Below are 18,630 nucleotides of genomic sequence, written 5' to 3' on the forward strand. Positions count from 1 at the left end.
CAGATTGACTGACTGGCTGGCTGCTCCAAGGAGAGGAAACATTCACATGCGACTTCCCGTGGATGCTGGGGACAACACGAGGGGAGAGTGACCCTTATTCTGTGTTTGAATACATACTGGCACCATTGGGCACTCACTGATCTTTAAGAAGAGAGGAAACTAAAGAGGATAGACATATACACACAAAACATGGCAAATGGGGATAAAACACTAATAACAGGAAACAACGGGACAAATGGAAGTAGAGAGATAATGGCAGGAGAGAAAAGGGAGATACTGTGTGACTCAGCACCTCCAACACCACATACATACACACACCAATCACTGAGAATCACTGAGCCATGTGACCAGCCCTCCCCGCACTCACCCTGCTTCGGTCTGAATCGCTTCCACAGGGGAGGTTTTCCTGGATGTCTCACTTGGTTAATATCAAAAATTCATGTTTCCATGTTTCCTTTCAACACATGATCAGCTAAGTGTATGCTTGCCTGATCTATTCATACACACAGGCTTGTCTGCAGCACAAGACAAACAGGTTTTCAAGTGATAGTGGGTGTGTGTGTCTATGCTGGGAACCTTTTACTATGCTCCAACCGTCTAAAACATTTGTGTCTGCTTTACGTCCTCATTTCAACCCATGCATTACCACATACAGGCGCATAGTTTCTTGGTGAAACTCAATCAGGTGTCAAGTGACTCTCGTTTGGTTATTTATTTGGTGCCGTTGCTAGGGAACGAGGGATGTAGCCCGCACAGGGGTCTTGGGATGGCTGCTGTTGTGGAAATACTGCAGGCATGTGCGTAGGCTACAAACGCGCATGTGTTCTTTCCCATTCTAACAAAGCACCTTTAGACGTGCTAGATATTTGTGACTAAAGAGCCACGAGATCCTCAAAAGGATCAGCGTAAGAGTAAAGACCAACGTTCCATAATTTCACTGTTAAAAAGCTTAGATGGCAGCACGGTGAACAACATGTTAGCGCATCTGCCTCACAGTTCTGAGGACCCGGGTTCAAAACCGGCCTCGCCTGTGTGGAGTTTGTATGTTCTCCCCATGTCTGTGTGGGTTTTCTCCAGGTACTCCAGTTTCCTCCCACATCCCAAAGACAAGTATGGTAGGTTAATTGAAGACTCTAAATTGCACGTAAGTGTGAATGTGAGTGTGAATGGTTGTTTGTTTATCTGTGCCCTGCGATTGGCTTGCGACAAGTTCAGGGTGTACCCCACCTCTTGCCCAGAGGCAGCTGGGATAGGCTTCAGCATACCCGCGACCGTAGTGACGATAAGCGGTATGGAAAATGAATGAATGAATGAAAGCCTTGAATGACTTGCAAGCAAAAATTTGAGATACGAGCGCTGCACGGTGATGAACTCAACCAAAATCACTTCACAACAAGCAGCAGTTTGACAGAGAGTGAACAATTCAAAGAGAGAGAATTACACGTTGTGTATTTAAACAAATAAAACACGACTATCTTTAAAGTCTGCTAGCATAATGCTAACACATAATGAGAAATGCCATAGATGCGCAAATGAATAGCATCTATGTGGCGGTGTTGTAATGCTTTAAGCAATGGCTATTTGACCACAATTGGTGCAGCAACACATGTAGACAAACAACAATACTCACAGGCATATATTCTTTGAAAAATGACTAATAGTACTCGCAGAAGTTGGGAAACTTATTCGTTTGTGACTGTGTTATACTGCCCCCTGGTGGCCAACTCTCTCTCTCTCACACACACACACACACACACACACCAGAAGGAGGCACAATTAATCATGATGCACAAACTCATTTACTCTACATCCTATTTAATAATATTATCACGATAGAGGACTATTTTTCTGATTAATTTTTTTGTTTTATTTTTTTAAATGCAGTTTTTTTGGGAGAAGGCTGGATTAGATTAATGGCATTTCCATTCGTTTGCACAGGGAAAGATGATTTAACATATGAGGACTGAGTTACGAGCATCGTCGTGAAACAAATTAAACTTCTCAAGTGTCCACTGTACTTCAAATAGTGGTCATCCTTCAAATCGATGCGATGCCCCAGTTAGTCGTGGATGGAGATGCTTGTCTTTTCCCATGAGGGAAACATCTGGTAGTAACTGCAATTCTCTCAATTCAGACGCTATAGTTCACACGTGGAAATTAAAGAGTTAACTGCGGAGCCCATTTTAACTCTGGGTTATCGCATGTTGTCAACATGTTCCCTGTTCGGTATTAAGCAGTCGCCTTTTCTGGTGATTATGATTTTATTAGTGTGATCGCTCTACAATGTTGTGTGCATCCATGTTTATGTTCTGGCTTGCCACGTGACTTGTTTGTCCCTTGCATTCTCTGTAAGAGCCCTTTATGTTTGGTTTTTAAACTGAAGTTTCACTTGATAGATATCGAACAAGTAAAGGCCTTCCCCCTAACAGATTACTGTCCCTCCACATCTGAAGTTGAGAAAATAAATGAGCATTATTTGCTGAAGTGCCTTATGCATACACTGTTCCATGTGTCAGCGGCATCCTTTGTAGATTATTATGTTCTGCAACAACAGCTGTGGGAACTGTTGAGTTTTCAGGCTTAGGTTAAGCAATGCAAACATGTCTGACTCAAAAGATGATGTCATCACTGACTGTCTGATCAGCATGTGCAGGTGTGTCACCCTGCTGGCATCAACTGTTGAAATCATTGTGTGGGGCCAAAAGGGAGGGCAAAGGAAGGGTCTGCGTAAACTAGCATTGTTCAGTCAGATTTGGGAGAGTTGGCTAGTTTTACAATTCTGCTAAAGTGACACCAAGTTGACATCGATAATGAGAAGAATGAAATGTACAATGCAAGGTCAGCTATGCCGATTGTGAAGAGACTTGCCTTTCAGGCACATGCACAATTAATCTTTTTTTCCAGATTTAATATGCAGCGGTTAAAAGAATAATCTTTGTAATTGTGTGATACAACAAAACAAAACATCTCATAAAGCCGCATGGTACCAAATTAAGTCTAAAATTCAGTTGTGAAAAGTTAAATTTACTAAATTATATAACAAACAGGCGGCACGGTGGCCGACTGGTTAGAGCGTCAGCCTCACAGTTCTGAGGTGCGGGGTTCAATCCCCGTCCCCGCCTGTGTGGAGTTTGCATGTTCTCCCCGTACCTGCGTGGGTTTTCTCCGGGCACTCCGGTTTCCTCCCACATCCCAAAAACATGCATTAATTGGAGACTCTAAATTGCCCGTAGGCATGACTGTGAGTGCGAATGGTTGTTTGTTTCGATGTGCCCTGCGATTGGCTGGCAACCAGTTCAGGGTGTACCCCGCCTCCTGCCCGATGACAGCTGGGATAGGCTCCAGCACGCCCGCGACCCTAGTGAGGAGAAGCGGCTCAGAAAATGGATGGATGGATATAACAAACAAGAAATGGGCTATTAAAAAAGTTCAAAGGGGGTAATTTAATGGGTGGAATGGATGAGTGGGAGCTGTGTTTTAGCTTGTTGTCCAGGTGGAAATAGTTGTTCAGCCTCCTGGTCATTGCTGAGCAGATATGCATGGATGGTTAACTTTTTTTAAATTTACACTATACGACTAGAGTTGGGCATCGAGAATCGAGAACCGATTGGAACCGGGACTAACGTTCCGGCTCTCCCGGAAACCATTCAAATTAAAACATTTCGGTTCCCAGTTTCGATGCCTAGTTCTCCAGCCGTGAAGAAGTGGCAAAAAAAAACAACGAAGAAGCGGCGTAAAACAACGAAGAAGAACGTGCACAATGAAGTGCTTGTGCCCAGCTGCGGCGAAAAAAAGTGTCTTAACTTTGTTAAAATGAATGACCAGTCACCTCAGTGTAGCACTTGAAATAAGATTATATTGTGCAAAGGAGGCTTTCATGATGTGTAGCGTCTGAGGCACTCCGAGCCTCAGCCTACACGCGCGGAGCTTCAGTGAAGTCAACTCTGAGTCAACTGGGTGAGTGAAACAATAAAAGAAGTTTATGCCAAAATTGAGACAGCTAACAAGTTAAACGGTTGCTTGCACTTTTGTACTGATGTTTTTTTAGCGTTTATTTTAGTCTTAAAACCAATGTAAGCGCCGATGACAAAAAAGAAGACGCTTAATTTAACATTGGGCTAAAACTTCACCCAAGCAACGTACATCACAATGAATTGGGACAAAACTCCCATCAATGTTGTCTCACAGTATCACAAACACTAACCTTGTGCCTCATCAGTGTGTAGGGAAAGGCATCAGCGTTTTATAGCATTTGGTTCCATCCATAGAAAAAAACAAAACATAAAAAAAAAGCACCAGTGCCGTGTGAAGTTACTTTTTGTGCCAAAATGCTGAGTGCGTACCCTTCAAAATAAAAGGCTACAAGCTTAAAACAGAAAGTCAAGTTAAAACTTGCACATATAAACCATTTGATGTGACGAAACAGTCCCAAATAACTATTTTAACAATGCTATTTTTAACTTTTAGCTGAAACATTAATTAATGAATATTAAATCAATAGGCGAGTTCCACACTCATTGCCTTTCAGTTCATAGGTTTGATTGATACTGGTTATAAAGAACCTCAAGTCAAATGTTCATTTTAGTCTATGCTGCGGGCTGCTAAGAAAATGGATGTTGATAATTTGGACACCTTTTATTTAAACCATGCAAACTTTTTTGACCCAGCCCCCTAAAAGAATCAGAATCGAGAATCGTTTGGTACCGGAATCGAAATAAAGAACCAGAATCGCTCAAAATCAAACGATGCCCAACCCTAATAACGACAAATGCATGAAGTCAACTCAGCGAGCCTCCCTTTCCAATTCATTAAAAAAAGGATGCCTCGGTCATGAATTATAAAATGGTGAGCAGTTTTGCCTTATTTTAATTGTATTAGACAAGTGGCGTATGAGGCACACCTGTGTTGTAAATTTGTATTTGGCCTCTGCCAGGTATTTTTTTGTTTTTACATCTTACACGTATTTTTACACTTACATAAATATGCTAAAATATTACTGGGATAGGCTTCAGCAGGCCCGCGATCCGAGTGAGGATAAGCGGTACAGAAAACGGATGGATGGATTACTTAAAACATTGTACAGTTAATTAAAAAAAAAATTACGGTTACAGTTTGACTCTGGAACAAATTATTTGTTTACATTGTTCCCAAAAGGGCAAAACTAAAGTTGAACAAATCCATCCATCCATCCATTGTCTGTACCGCTTTATCCTCACAAGGGTCGCGGGCGTGCTGGACCTTATCCTCGCTATCTTCAGGCGAGAGGCGGGGTACGCCCCGAACTGGTCGTCAGCCAATTGCAGGGCACATATAAACAAACAACCATTTGCGCACACATTCACACCTACGGGCAATTTAGAGTCTTCAATCAACCTACCACGCATGTTTTTGGGATGTGGGAAGAAACCGGAGTGCCTGGAGAAAACTCACACGGAGAAGATGTAAACTCCACACAGGCGGGGAAGTGATTTGAACCCCGGTCCTCAGAACTGTGAGGCAGATGTGCTAACCAGTCTTCCACCGTGCCGCCAGTTGAACAAATCATAAGTTGATTTTGTTTCACTTTAAGTATAAGTTGTATTAATGTTTGGAATTGTTAAAATATAAGCATTATACTGGTTTGGGACAGGTGAGCTATTACTTTTCTCACCCTAAAATATTTAACTTTTTCCGGCAAGGTTATCAAAGAGCAGGATGAGAGAAAAGCAGTGATTTGGCAATGATTGAGCAATTATGTTATGGCATACCTAGTCACTGCCATTGACGGCTTTAGAAGTCAAATAGCCACGTTAACTCTGGAGGGCTGGTTGTGACTACGTTTTAAGCACTTAAAATGCAATGGTTAATGCATCACAGCATGTCACAGCAATTCCTAGACACCATGCAAATACTGTATCCCTGATTGTGGATGTGAGCAGTATTTGAATGTCATCAGATGTAAGAATTGCAATTCTTTGGAGTCATGCCTCTTAATAACTCAGCACACACTCATACCATTCACTATAAATATATTTTCACGGTGGCCGACTGGTTAGAGCGTCTGCCTCACAGTTCTGAGGAGTGGGTTTCAATCACCGGCCCCGCCTGTGTGGAGTTTGGATGTTCTCCCCGTGCCTGCGTGGGTCTTCCCCGGGCACTCCGGTTTCCTCCCACATCCCAAAAACATGCATGCCCGTTGGTGTGAATGTGAGTGCGAATGGTTTGTTTGTATGTGCCCTGCGATTGGCTGGCAACCAGTTCAGGGTGTACCCTGCCTCCTGCCCGATGATAGCTGGGATAGGCTCCAGCACGCCCGGGACTCTAGTGAGGAGAAGCGGCTCAGAAAATGGATGGATGGATGGATGGACATCCGGGAACACACACATACTCAGGGTTTTTTGGGGGGGTGGTGCGGGGTCAGGAGGATGCAGGCGTCGGACCGGGATTCAGTACGTCAGTGCTGGTTCCCGGTCTAGATGCGTTGCTCTTCCGCTCTGCCTGCCCCCCAGGTCTTTTAACGCATTACACACATCCATCCCCCTTTTTTTAAAAATGCACTCCATACACTGATTTCAGGGGGGCAGTGGGATTTGGGTTGGGGGTTTTTGGCTGCGGGCCCCCCTACACCAATCAGGGGGCACTTTTTCACGGGGTTGGGCCAATGATTGCCAGTCGGGGACCTGGCAGTCATAGTAACAGGGGGGAGGTGGGTTTCCACTAAGCTCATGGCGGTACTCCTGGGGACAGGCCCCCCTGGCTGGATGGGTGCTTGGGGTGGGGGCTCCCCTCTCATGCCCCGTAGCCGCTCTCCAGGATGCCACCCCTTATCGTTCCCCTGTTGGGCGTCCCTATCTGCTCACCTTTCCACCAGACGAGGGACACTGTCTCGCCCTCTGGCTGGGCATGGACTGGCTACATTGGCGGGCCCTGCAAGTTGGTGGGGGGCGTCTTGTTCTCCTGGGGGTGGGGCGCAGCTGTGGAGGGTGTAGTGGTTGGTTGGGGGGGTGACTTTGGACCCCAGCAGCCTCCTCCGGATGGCCGGTTTTGCGGCGCATCGGTGGGGCCGGTGGACCACCCTGGGTCCCTCGGTGTGGGTGGGGTCCCGTCTACCGGGCCGCTCTCGGGTGGGCTCCTGGGCCTGACCCTGCCGTTTGGCTGCGTGGGGTGCGGTCCTCAGCCCCGGCGGTGCAGGTGCAGCAAGTACAGGTCACTTCTGACCTGATCTGTCTTCACTATTGTGCATGTCAATTCACTTGCATGTGTCCGCAGATACTCACCTCTGGGACTTACTCGCTTGGTGTGGGGCCACTCATTCATTGCGATAAATAACTCATAACTATGCAAACTTCCTGGGTATCCCTTACTTGCACTCTGTTTCTATATAGCCACTCCCACCACACTTCAGCTGTACAGCTGGATCCACTACATCTGTCCTGCATGCTTTCCCTCCAGTCCTTGTCCTGTCCTATATTGTCCTGTCCTTCCTTCACAAGGTGTAACACCACTGTCCCATACAAAACTTGAATCTTGTGTCATTGTACTAGACATATAATGATATACTTACCTCATTTTCCTTACAGCTAATGACCTTTCTTTTGTTGTCTTCTCTTCCTATTTTGTTTAGTTATCTTTTCACTGTCTTTCCACTTTGTTTTTTTCGGTCACTCCCCTTTAAAACTTTGTTCTGTCCGACTGAATTTTCAATAAAAATCCATCAGAATACAAAGAACAACAGTGGCAGCTTAAAAACTCCACTGTGCCACAGTAAAATTGTTCTGGCACAAAAGGGATACAGATCTTCATTTCTGCTTGACCTAACAGCCGAACAGGACCAAAGAAAAAGAAAAAAATTGCAGTTGTTAGTTCTTTATGACTAAATGAATAAAGTAATTCATCACTCCACCTCACTGCTACATTCTTTCTGGTAGCAGTGCATAAACAATGTGATTTGAATTTATGCAGCTTTTCCAGTTAACTCTAATTACATTATTCCTAATCAAAACTGATATGACTACACTGCAATGCGTTCAGGGAGGATGAGGACATTTATTTCTGAAAAATCCATACTAGACATCTGAACTCGTGCTTGGAACAGCAGAAAGCTTCCCGTGGGTCAGCGTGTTTCTGTCAGTACGTACCCAAACGTGGGTCAAATCTCCAAGCGCGGACGTGATCATATTCCTTCAGGCCGCTGTCTGCAGGCAGGGGGACAGAGATTGTGATTGGCTCGTTCACCTGCAGCTCAAGTCCGTCACTGGCCAATAGGTGGACGGAGACGGCTGCCACAGGAGTCAGCTCCAGCGACTTCTCAGCTCCTGTGAGGCAGAAGAAGGTGAAGTCGGGGTTTAGTAACAAAGCAGTGTGGATAAAGGAGAGATGTCAGGAGGGGTATGACAGACAGGAAAGAAAACAAGGGAAGGGCAGGAAAGAAGGCGAAGAGTGAAAAAAATGGGAGGTTAGAAGTGTCACAAAGCGCAAGTATGCCTGCCTGCCTGCATGGAGTGAGGGGGGGGGGGGGTTCTTTGGAGGGCTATTCAAGCCGAAGGAGCAAGAAGCAAATGCAAACTTTTTTTCCCAAATAAACAATAAAAGTCCAGTTGCCTTGATTTTCGGATTACCGTGACCTGGATGACTGAGAATCTAAACAGACACAAGGAAGCTATTATGTTTTCACCACCGTTTTCAACTCATTTGTAAAAACACAGAGCATCACATGTAGACTACTAGACTTGGGGCCTGTCACTTCAACAACATTATTTTCATTCTTCTTTCAACCATTGTGGAATCACCCGCTAGGAATTGTGTGTATACTGTACATCTCAGTTGACTGATTGTGCCTATACTGTCAAATGCATCTTTACTAAAGTTTGTTACCAAACACTGGCCCGAAACATTGTTACCAAACATTGGCCCATTTTTGAATTCCATATATTTTTTAATCTGAGACTAAAATAACTTTTTTGCTTGATTAAAAAACAAACAAAATAAGCTGCTTTTTAATTGCTTTCCAATTAAAAATGGAAAGAATGAATGATAGACGGCTTATGCAGGCATGAGGCTTGTAATAAAACAGCATGCACACATGGGTTATTGTGTTTGAGATGGTCATGTAGACGAGAGGCTGCTCAGGTTCAGTCAGCCTTTCTAGTGTGCCACTTTCTCTCCTCTTCACTCCCGACCCTGACTCCAAACCCCACCTAGCGAACCTCCATGCTATCATCATCCTCTCTAAGGCTCTCTCTGCCTGCTGCACCTACCTGTGTCATTGTTGGCGGGGACCTGCAGATAGGGAAAGTGCTGGATGCGCGAGGGGGAGTCTGCCACAGTGAGCAGTGCAGTCAGATTGGTATAGGATGTGTTGACAGGAAGAGTCAAGGCTCGGCGCTGGAAATGAACGTTCGGCTGGTGCCTAAATCCTTGCAGGGACACAGAAATATAGATGTCATACACTTGTTTGGGGACACAAACATGACAAATCACATTTAGAAGGAGGTGTGTCTTTTTTTCCATACATAGGACAACTGATTCTTATTTATAGACTCAACACAGTGTTTTTATGTTTACAGTGCCCATTCTACATTATCATTCATTATGGCCAAAATAATCACGATTATTTTGATCAATCTTGTAATCACGATTATTAATCATATTTAACTTGTTACTATATCACATTGTACAGTTTGCACATGTATTTGCTTTTATTTTGCTTTGTTTCACTCTGCTGTCTGCAGCCAGGTGGGCATTGTAAATACCTTACCTGGATAAGGTTCAATAATAAATAAAAATACATGACTTCATGGACAGCTCTTAGTCAGTTTTTAAATACAGCAGTGTGACGTATTTGGTATCTGTAAATGTGTTTGCCTGAAGAAAAAAAAAAAAAAAAACATACTGTACATTGTAAATATTTATTTATGGACGTACAAACACAGACAGAAAGCCAGGCTTCATTTCCTTGTCTTGCACGATGGCAAATGTGGCATTTTTCTGCAGACTGGAGGAGCTCCTGCATAGGAAAGTTTGTTATTTTTTTCCCCCCGGCGACTGACTGTATTGGGCCATCAGAACGTCCCCGCCAGCCAACATCACACCGGTGTTCGTCTCCTCTGGCCCAGCCGAGGAAGACGCACACCGCTTGTGCTTGGACCAACGCTCCTTAGCGGGACCCAGTCGGTCAGCGGGGGACCTTGCCGCCGGCGGATCTCGCCACTGAGCCCGTGGTAGCGAAGTCGGGCCGAAAGCTCAGCAAGCACAGAGTTTGTCCAGCCTGCTCCTTGTCCGCCAAGTGCAGCTCAGCGGGAAAACGTAAAGATCAGTGTTTGGAAGTTTTGCTTTTCAATTTATTTTAATCCTCTTATTTTTAACCCTGCGGAATGCCGCATCCAGTAATGGCAACTCTGTGAATGAAAAAATAAACATCTACAGAGGTCTGTCAACCAATCAGCGTTCATCAGCACATCTCACCCCCTCAAAGAGTTCCTGGTAGCTCTCGGAACACCCTACCCTCCAGGAGGAACGAAATAATCCAGGGGGAACCTTCCGTAACCTGGTAGTTTTTTTTAGTGGGGAGACAGGGGGAACTCAAGTTACCAGGGTAATTAGGTAAATTCCCGCAAAGGTTCCTGCGGTGGAAAAGCCCCAGAGAAGCAGAGAGAATATTTGCCTGTGAGTATTGTTGTAAGCTTTGTGTGTGTTGCTACTCCGTGTCCTAAAGTAACAGTTGTTTGAAGGTTTGTAATTACAGTAACATCTATGCTAATTTACATTAGCCACTCAATATACGATTATGCAGTATAATATATTAGCAATTATTTGTCCGTTGCCATGTTCGGCATGTATTTAATAAATATCAATAAGGTTCCACTAATAGGAGAAATAGTACACTGCACACTGGCTTGGCAAAGTGATATCATTGTGGACCGACGGAACATTCCAGAGCTGTGAGCACACACAGCCAGCTGTGTATGAGGGTTTGTATATTTGAGGTAATGATTCTGGTGTGCACATTTTGAATAACAAGTAATATTAGGGCTAAAGATTTTGGTAAGAGCTGAGGTTGCAAATTGTGACCTGGTTTGTTTAAAAGGAAATAACCCTATTTCTGCTCATTGTGCATCCCCTTCCTCAACTCTTCATGCTTTTTCCCTTTCCACCTCACCTCATGCTTCTCCTTCTGTTGGACACTTTTACCCATCCCCCACTTTTCTCAAAATGCTCCACCCATATCCCCACTTTCCAGCACAGATTGGATCATCTTCCCCTCACCCCCCTTCATTTCATTCTTTTTTCCCCTCGTGCCACACGCCAAGGTTTATCTCTCCCCAGGGCTCCCCTCGTCGAGACAAACATTTAGAAGTATGTCAGACAGGACATAAACTACCCTCCAGCAACAGTTTACGTTAATGGTGTCTGTACATTTATTGTGCGTCTGCGAAGTGCATGCTTGTCAGTCCAAAACCACAAAAGACTCAGCAAACAAAAGACAACTAATTTGATCTTTTCTAATTGAAAAAGCCCCTTCTAATAGAATCACACACATGTTCATAGAAGCTGGCCGACAAAGACATTTGTATTCATGTTTTCAAAGCAGGGCTGGACTTTAAAAATTTATATTGAACACACGAGGCCCACACTGACAAAAGTTGCAGTAATACATAGGCAATGTTTATTTCGATCAAAGACAACTTATTGCATGTTTATGTTTGTTTGCATCGGGGTAATACAAAATGATAATATGTAAAAATTATATGTGGTATAGAAAATGGAGGGATGGATATGCTACATTTAAACATTTCGAGTTCATCATTCTCTAAACGTGATCAATAACTTTAGTCTTATTGTACCAGAATATTTTCTGATATTTTTAATAATATTGTTTTAAATACAGGGTGCCCACAAAGTATCTTTGCAGTTTAAGAAATGTATTTCAAAAGCAACTGATGAGATATGTTACACTCATTCTACATACACTCAGTGGTGAATTACTATTATTATTATTTTTAATCACATTGCATTTGCATGTTTTAGGTTCCCTGTTGATGAAATAAAAATGCAAATGGCTACTCCGCAAGACCAATGTGTATCGTGGTTTAAAGAAACAAAATCAGATAGACTCAGGAAAATTACAGGATTTGGTATAGAAGACATCTACTGTCACATCCCTAACCCTATCATCCATGTTGGTAGTGGTGTTGTACAGTCTTGATGTGCTTCATGAAACTAATGGTGCCCATATAGAGGTGTCTTAAATGAGGTTTAAAAAAAAATAATAACTTGAAAATCCAATCCTTATTTTGTCATGATTTCCAGAGATTTGTTTATTCATTTGCTTTTGAAATATTTTTACATTGTAAAGACACGTAACTCTGTACTATATAAAATACAGTGGTACCTTGAAATATGAGTTGCTTAAAGCGCTATAACACGCCACATAGATGCCATTTGTTAACCCATCTATGGCATTTTGTATTGTTTGTTAGCATTAGGCTAAGCACACTCTGCTTAGGCCAAAGCTATGTGGTTGTTTTAAATACACGTATAAAATGTATTTTCTTTTGTTTGTTTTACTCTGCTGTCTGCGGCCAGGTCGGCATTGCAAATGAGAATCTGTTCTTAATTGCCTTACCTGAATAAACAATGGTTAGATGAATAAATAAAAATTCTCTTTGCTTTATTTTTAGTTTGGCTGTAAACTTCAACTGGGAGTGCCGTTAAACAGAGAAAACTTTTTCACTATCTGCCAAACTGCTGCTTGTTCTGAAGTGAATTGATTCACTGCCAACATGCACCACTCATATCTCAAATTTTTGCCGCAAGTCAAAGCAAAATAAAAAAATAAATAAATAAATGCCCGAACGATGGCTCATATCTCTCTCTAAAAACCCATTAGTCAGGTCCCTTGTACCTCAAGGCGCCACTGTATGTATTGCTTCAAGGTAGCAGCATTTATTAATGCAAACTCTCAAAAGCGAATTTATTTCTACTCAACAGACATCAGGTTAGTTTGAAAACCAAAAAAGGCACTACTTTTACCTTGGAAATCCGACACGATCTCCACCACATCTTCATAGACCGTCAGAGTAGCGGATCTCTCTGGTAGAAGATTCAGGCTAATGGAGGAAAATACTGGAAGACAAACAAGTGTACACAATGCATTAACTGCGCAGTTTTAATTGACAGATGGACACAATCCTGCATCTACCGGACTATAACTCACTGATTACTATCAGGCATAACAAGTCATTAAACCATCTTTATACATTTTTAATAAAACCAGCTTCCTGTCAGTAGCACAGGACACGAGCCTGACCTGGCAGACTGTACTTCTTTCGTTACTCTCCCTTCCTCCGTTTCACTCCTCCATTGTTCCGAACTGGTAAGCGTGATAATCCAATTGGCTGGCGTCCCCGTTAGCTTATAATAGCCCCACAACCCTACCACCCCCATACTCTTCCACAAAGCACTGTAACTCGCACACACACTGTCACACAGAGGCCCCTTTGGGAGATGAGCGTGTGTGCTTGTGAAAGTGAGGCTGAAGCAGGCCCCCTTTCTGGCTTTTTGGCAGGGAGTGTTATAAATTAGTAATGGAGCGGGCCAGTTGTTATCTCACACACCTGGCATGAACCCACACATTTCACACACTCAACAGGCAGCAGATGAGTGGGTGAGCAATAGACTCATCCGCTATAGGTGATACATACCAGGTAGTCGGGAGGGTGTCCATGGCACAGAGTTTGGCACATATCCGTGTTTAGTTGCGGCGACGAGCAATGGTGTCCCCAGGCGGTATGGAAAGCGCAGGTAGGCGTTGCCGTCAACCAGTGAGGTTTCCGTGGTTACCAAAGTGTGGTTGGCAAAGAGTTGTATGGATGCTCCTGCCAGAGGCTGGTGAGTGCTGGCATCGCTCAGGTGCACCTTCAGAGTCACCTCTGTAAACACAAAGGAAAAGATCACCGAGATCGCACGTTTTTGTGCTGCTAAAATCATGAGGGAGCAGTTTACATACAAATGTTGCATTACATGCCGTTACAATAATAGTCATCTCTTAACCAGAGGTTCGGTTCATTGTCTTGCCCTCTGGCTAAAGTCTGCAGATGACGCATTCTTCATGTCAACCGAGTGACAACTTCCTGGATTCCTACCAAAGCAACTTCCCCTCTAAAACAATGGATCATTTCCCTTCATCAAACATGGACCACAGCATACAAAACCACCTCTGAAAAAAGTAGTTAAAATTTCAAATAAAATCTTAGCAACACATTTTGTCTCAGACTGTTATCACCCTTTAGGGACATTAACATATGCAATACAGGCCTAAAGACAATACTGTGGAGTAAACCCCCGTTTATTGCGGGGGATACGTTACAGACTCACCCACAATAGGTAAAGAGCTACCATACAGAGACGATGTAAAACTTTTTTTTAAATAGTTATTCTTCTTCCAGACGCTTTAAACATTTAAACCTACTAAAACACACTTTTTAAACACATTCGAAACATGTTTGAACTAGACTTTGACCAGGCTGATCGGTATCGGCCAATATTTAGCATTTTATGCTGCTCGGCTTTAATGTCATAATTCGCATTGATCGGCTCCGCATGTACTCCGCGTCGCCGCGTTCACAGTATATTTGAATCCAAAAGCTAGTTTATTGTTAGCCTTGTCACGTGTCTTTTGACGTAATACTGTAAATATCTGACGGCCAAAGAAGTTATTTATAAAAAAATAAAAAAAAAAACAACCCTCGGCGGTGTGGGACAGACAACACATAATGCCCGGATCTGACTAAAAGACAAATGTCAGACTACTGCAATAAAATCCTGTTTTTTACGATCATTGGGTTTTATCTTGTCAACTCAAATGCGACCGGATACACTCGTTACCGTGGCGATGACAACAAGAGTGGAGCGAGCCAACGGTATTATAAGGACAAAATGGGGAAAAATGTGTGTTGGTGGTCACCGGTGCTCAGGACAGGAAAGCACGTTCGTTTAAGGCTTGCTTGAGGTATGGTCACGTACTGTTAATACGATATGGCTCACAAGCAGGCAATAAAATGTTATGTAGCCTAGCAAGCTAGCATGAACGATTGGACGTAAACATGCCGCCGTTCTGCTGAATCATGCTCTAAAGTTTCGGTGTGGGTGAAGTAATTTAATTCAAAATAAAGTAATTTAATTACCGTAAATTAGCACACATTATTTCTGTCATGTAATGTTGGTTTGATCTGACTAGAGCAGTGATTTCCAACCTTTATGGAGGTAGGGAACATATTTTACGATTGAAAATTATCAAGGCACACCAACAACCAAAAATGTCACAAAAAGTGGATACATTAATTACTGTATTTACTTCCTGCCATCTAATAGAAGAACATATAGAAACTAATATAAACATTCATTTGTTTTGTCTGTCACTATGCCTCACTGGTATAATTAGAGGAACAAAGATATATTTATTGTAAATATCATTGTTTGAGCAATTAAGTACACAAGTATATACAGTAAATGAACAGGTCATTTAAATAGACACATTCCTCCATCTTGTGATCGGATTGGTGATCGGTTATCGTTTTTTTAAACTCGCTGATCGGTGATCGGCCCCAAAAATCCTGATCGTGCAAAGCCTAGTCTGAACTTAAACAAACAAATTGCAAGCATAAGAAGTACCGAAAATATTGTAAACATTATAGCATCTGTGTACGTGCATGTGCCTTTAAGAGGCAGAGCCTGGTGGGGAGGCATGTGACGACAGAGAGCCTACATAAGTGTCTGGGTGAGAGCTGTAGTCGACAGCAGCTTCTGCGTCTGCTCACTGGGTTTTATTGTTCTCCCGGCGTTCAGTAAATTGATGAAAAGTGCATCGGCGACTGTGGCTCTCCTTTCCCACATGTGTTACATTATGTAAAAAACATATGGTTAAAAAATAATAATAATTAAAAAATAAAAAATAAAATAGCAGGGAAGCTTAAGGCAAACCTATTTAGGATACTATAGAAATGCCAACTGCTGCTCAACTCTCCTTTGAAAATGTTACCAAACAGTAGTGGATGGAAGTTTCCTTCCATGCAAGTTTTCTTTCATGTAATTACTTACTACCGGTTGGGGTGGGGTGGGTGGAGTTTTTAAATGCTTTTAAATGTCGTACTTTTAATCATATAAAGCACATTGAGTTACCTTGCGTTTTGAATGCGTTATATAAATAAATCTGTCTTGCCTTGCTTTCTACATCAAATCTATTCCAACTTATTTAAATTATGTCTTCTTTAATACCAGTTTCAGCATTATTGCCGAAAGGTGCACAGACAACCTGCAAAACAGACACACCTCTGGTCTCTTTGGAGGCACTTGTTTGATCATTGGCTGCCGACTGACCCATGGTAACCTTTCAATTAGCTGAAAGGTTTTTCCACTCCCTGCCCCAAAACATGCCCTCCTCCCCCATACTAAAACGCAACTGAATTTTGTCTGTTTCTTGTTCAATCACCTTCAGCCACATGCACACAAACTATGGATGAATGCCCCACCCCCCCCTCTGCGATTCCACAGTCGACCAGTAACAACTCTGACAATGTTTGTGAGAGTTCAACCCGCGTGCACGCTGGGTCACAAAAACAGAGCTGCTGCTCCAAATTATATATTTACTTAGGTAAAGTTATATGGTGCTTCATACTGTGTGAGCTTTGGCAAACTAAATGCATGACTACTTTGACAGAGGTATGAAGGGAAGATCAGCTCCCCGTGTCCACTTTTTGACCTTTCACCACATTCTATCCTTTATTACATTGATGCAAGCAAGACGGAGGCTTGGAAGAGCACAAAGAGAGCGCTGGAAATTCCAAACTGCATCTTGACTTGGTGCGTGTCACGACCTCACTTCCTGTTCCACTCCCAGGGATCTGTTGTTAGGGGTACCAGCTGCACTCACTTTAAAAAACACTCCCCTGGGAGAGCCCAGAATGACAGGAAAGAACTCACAAATGCAACAGGCCCCTCCCAGATCTCATCCAATAAATCAGCAGCGGGGTGACTTCATTGTTAAACAAGCAGTCTCCTGCACTCCAGCATGGGGGAGAACATAAGCCTGAAGAAGTGCAAAGCAGCACTCACTTTGCCCACTCCTTATCACTATGGATTTAAGAATCATGTGGAGAATAACGGCATAAAAAGGGCTGTGTCCAACTACCACATGCAGCAGCTGCCAAAAGCTGCAGGGTGGCTATGCGCGTTTGTTTACGAGTTAAAAAGCGAGGGAGAGACACATGGGGAGAAAATGGGGTGGCAGAATGAGTTTGGCATTCTTGCTTGCTGAAGCACAAATTCAAATTGTTAAAATCATTTGAAAGAAGTTAACCCAAAGTATCACGGTAGTATTTACGCATCATATAGGAGCCGGATGGGGGATTTACTATCTTACTTACTGTGTTCCCTTTGATTGTTTTATATTTATGTCATAGAAATGTTTTTCAAATCTGTAGAATCATGGGGCCTGGTACACACATGAAGACAATCGGATTGTTTTTGTCCCAATTTTGCCCCTTCCTGACCAAGGACATCAAACGACATCTTATTCCTTATAGGATTATCCTTAGGTCTAAGGTGGGGCTGCATAGTGAAATTTTAATTGTGATCATGATTTTAGCTGCCACGAGTAAATTTTCCTGATCATCTGTGATTTTTATATTTAAAATGTGGACTGTGCTTTATGTGAAGAACTTTCTCAACCAGTAGTCAGCCAACCACCAGGGGGCGAACTCATGGTTCAGGCTTCATTAAGCTGCGTAAATAACAAGAGAGCGCAGTGCACTCCCTGCAGCGGTGAGCAAGCAAGTCTTGCCGGGAGAAAAAAAGGTACAGCAAACACTGGAGATGATGGTGACGAGCTACAGGTAGTGCCTCGAAAAGGGATCCACGTCAGTTTTCTGGACACGTTTCGATTCAGGGCAAGTGATGCTAAATAAATAGTCATATGTAAAGAGTGCAACAGAGTTATCTGCCCCGTGAGGTAACAAAACCCATCTGTTAAACCATCTGAAGAAATAGCAGTCAAAATAGTCAAAGTATTGGACAAGAAATAGAGTTTGTAATCCCCTCACGTTGTGTATACCAGGCCTTACGTAACTACTGCGTAAGCATACCGTAGGTTTAGTGATAGACTACTGTAGTGGTGTAACAAATCATAGATCTACATCATTATATCGATGTATCGATTCATATTCCTACGATCCAACTGGATCGACCTGTGCTTGGCAAAATTAGCCTTCTGGATGTAAATATATCAATTTAAATTGTTTTTATAGGTAATGAATAGATTGTATTGTATCGATACCAGGAAATAACCCAGGGTTTGCGCCTGGTTAGGGTTGCTGTTTTCTCCTTTGTTTGATTACAAAGCAATCAATACACCAGGAAAATATTTATAGTTAATAACCATAATTAATTTTACCCAATTCCATTACAAGAAACAACAGGAATCTTGGAAATTCCACCTGCACTGTCCAGTACGCAGGTACTTATTTTACAGTCACACTGGATGAATTTTTGGCTAAAAAGTTACTGAATCGATTTCTAGCCACTGAATCGTTTCGGATCGTATCGTTCTAAACATACCAATATCGTCCTTGAATCGAATCTGCAACCACGAATCGT

General features: G+C 42.8%; 1 protein-coding gene across 2 annotated transcripts in view; it reads right to left on the minus strand.

The window, feature by feature from the left end:
• fam171a1 (family with sequence similarity 171 member A1) overlaps window positions 1-18,630 on the minus strand; it is a 42,328-nt gene that overhangs the window by 11,953 nt on the left and 11,745 nt on the right. For both annotated transcript variants that reach the window (XM_061776764.1, XM_061776763.1), the window contains exons 2-5: window positions 13,683-13,910; window positions 13,012-13,104; window positions 9,237-9,395; window positions 8,118-8,294 (exon numbers count right to left, since the gene is read on the minus strand). In XM_061776764.1, the coding sequence (XP_061632748.1) occupies window positions 8,118-8,294; window positions 9,237-9,395; window positions 13,012-13,104; window positions 13,683-13,910 (657 nt within the window). The remainder of the gene's footprint in view (window positions 1-8,117; window positions 8,295-9,236; window positions 9,396-13,011; window positions 13,105-13,682; window positions 13,911-18,630) is intronic.

The sequence above is a fragment of the Phyllopteryx taeniolatus genome, chromosome 6 (assembly GCF_024500385.1).
Source record: "Phyllopteryx taeniolatus isolate TA_2022b chromosome 6, UOR_Ptae_1.2, whole genome shotgun sequence".
Classification (NCBI taxonomy): domain Eukaryota; kingdom Metazoa; phylum Chordata; class Actinopteri; order Syngnathiformes; family Syngnathidae; genus Phyllopteryx; species Phyllopteryx taeniolatus.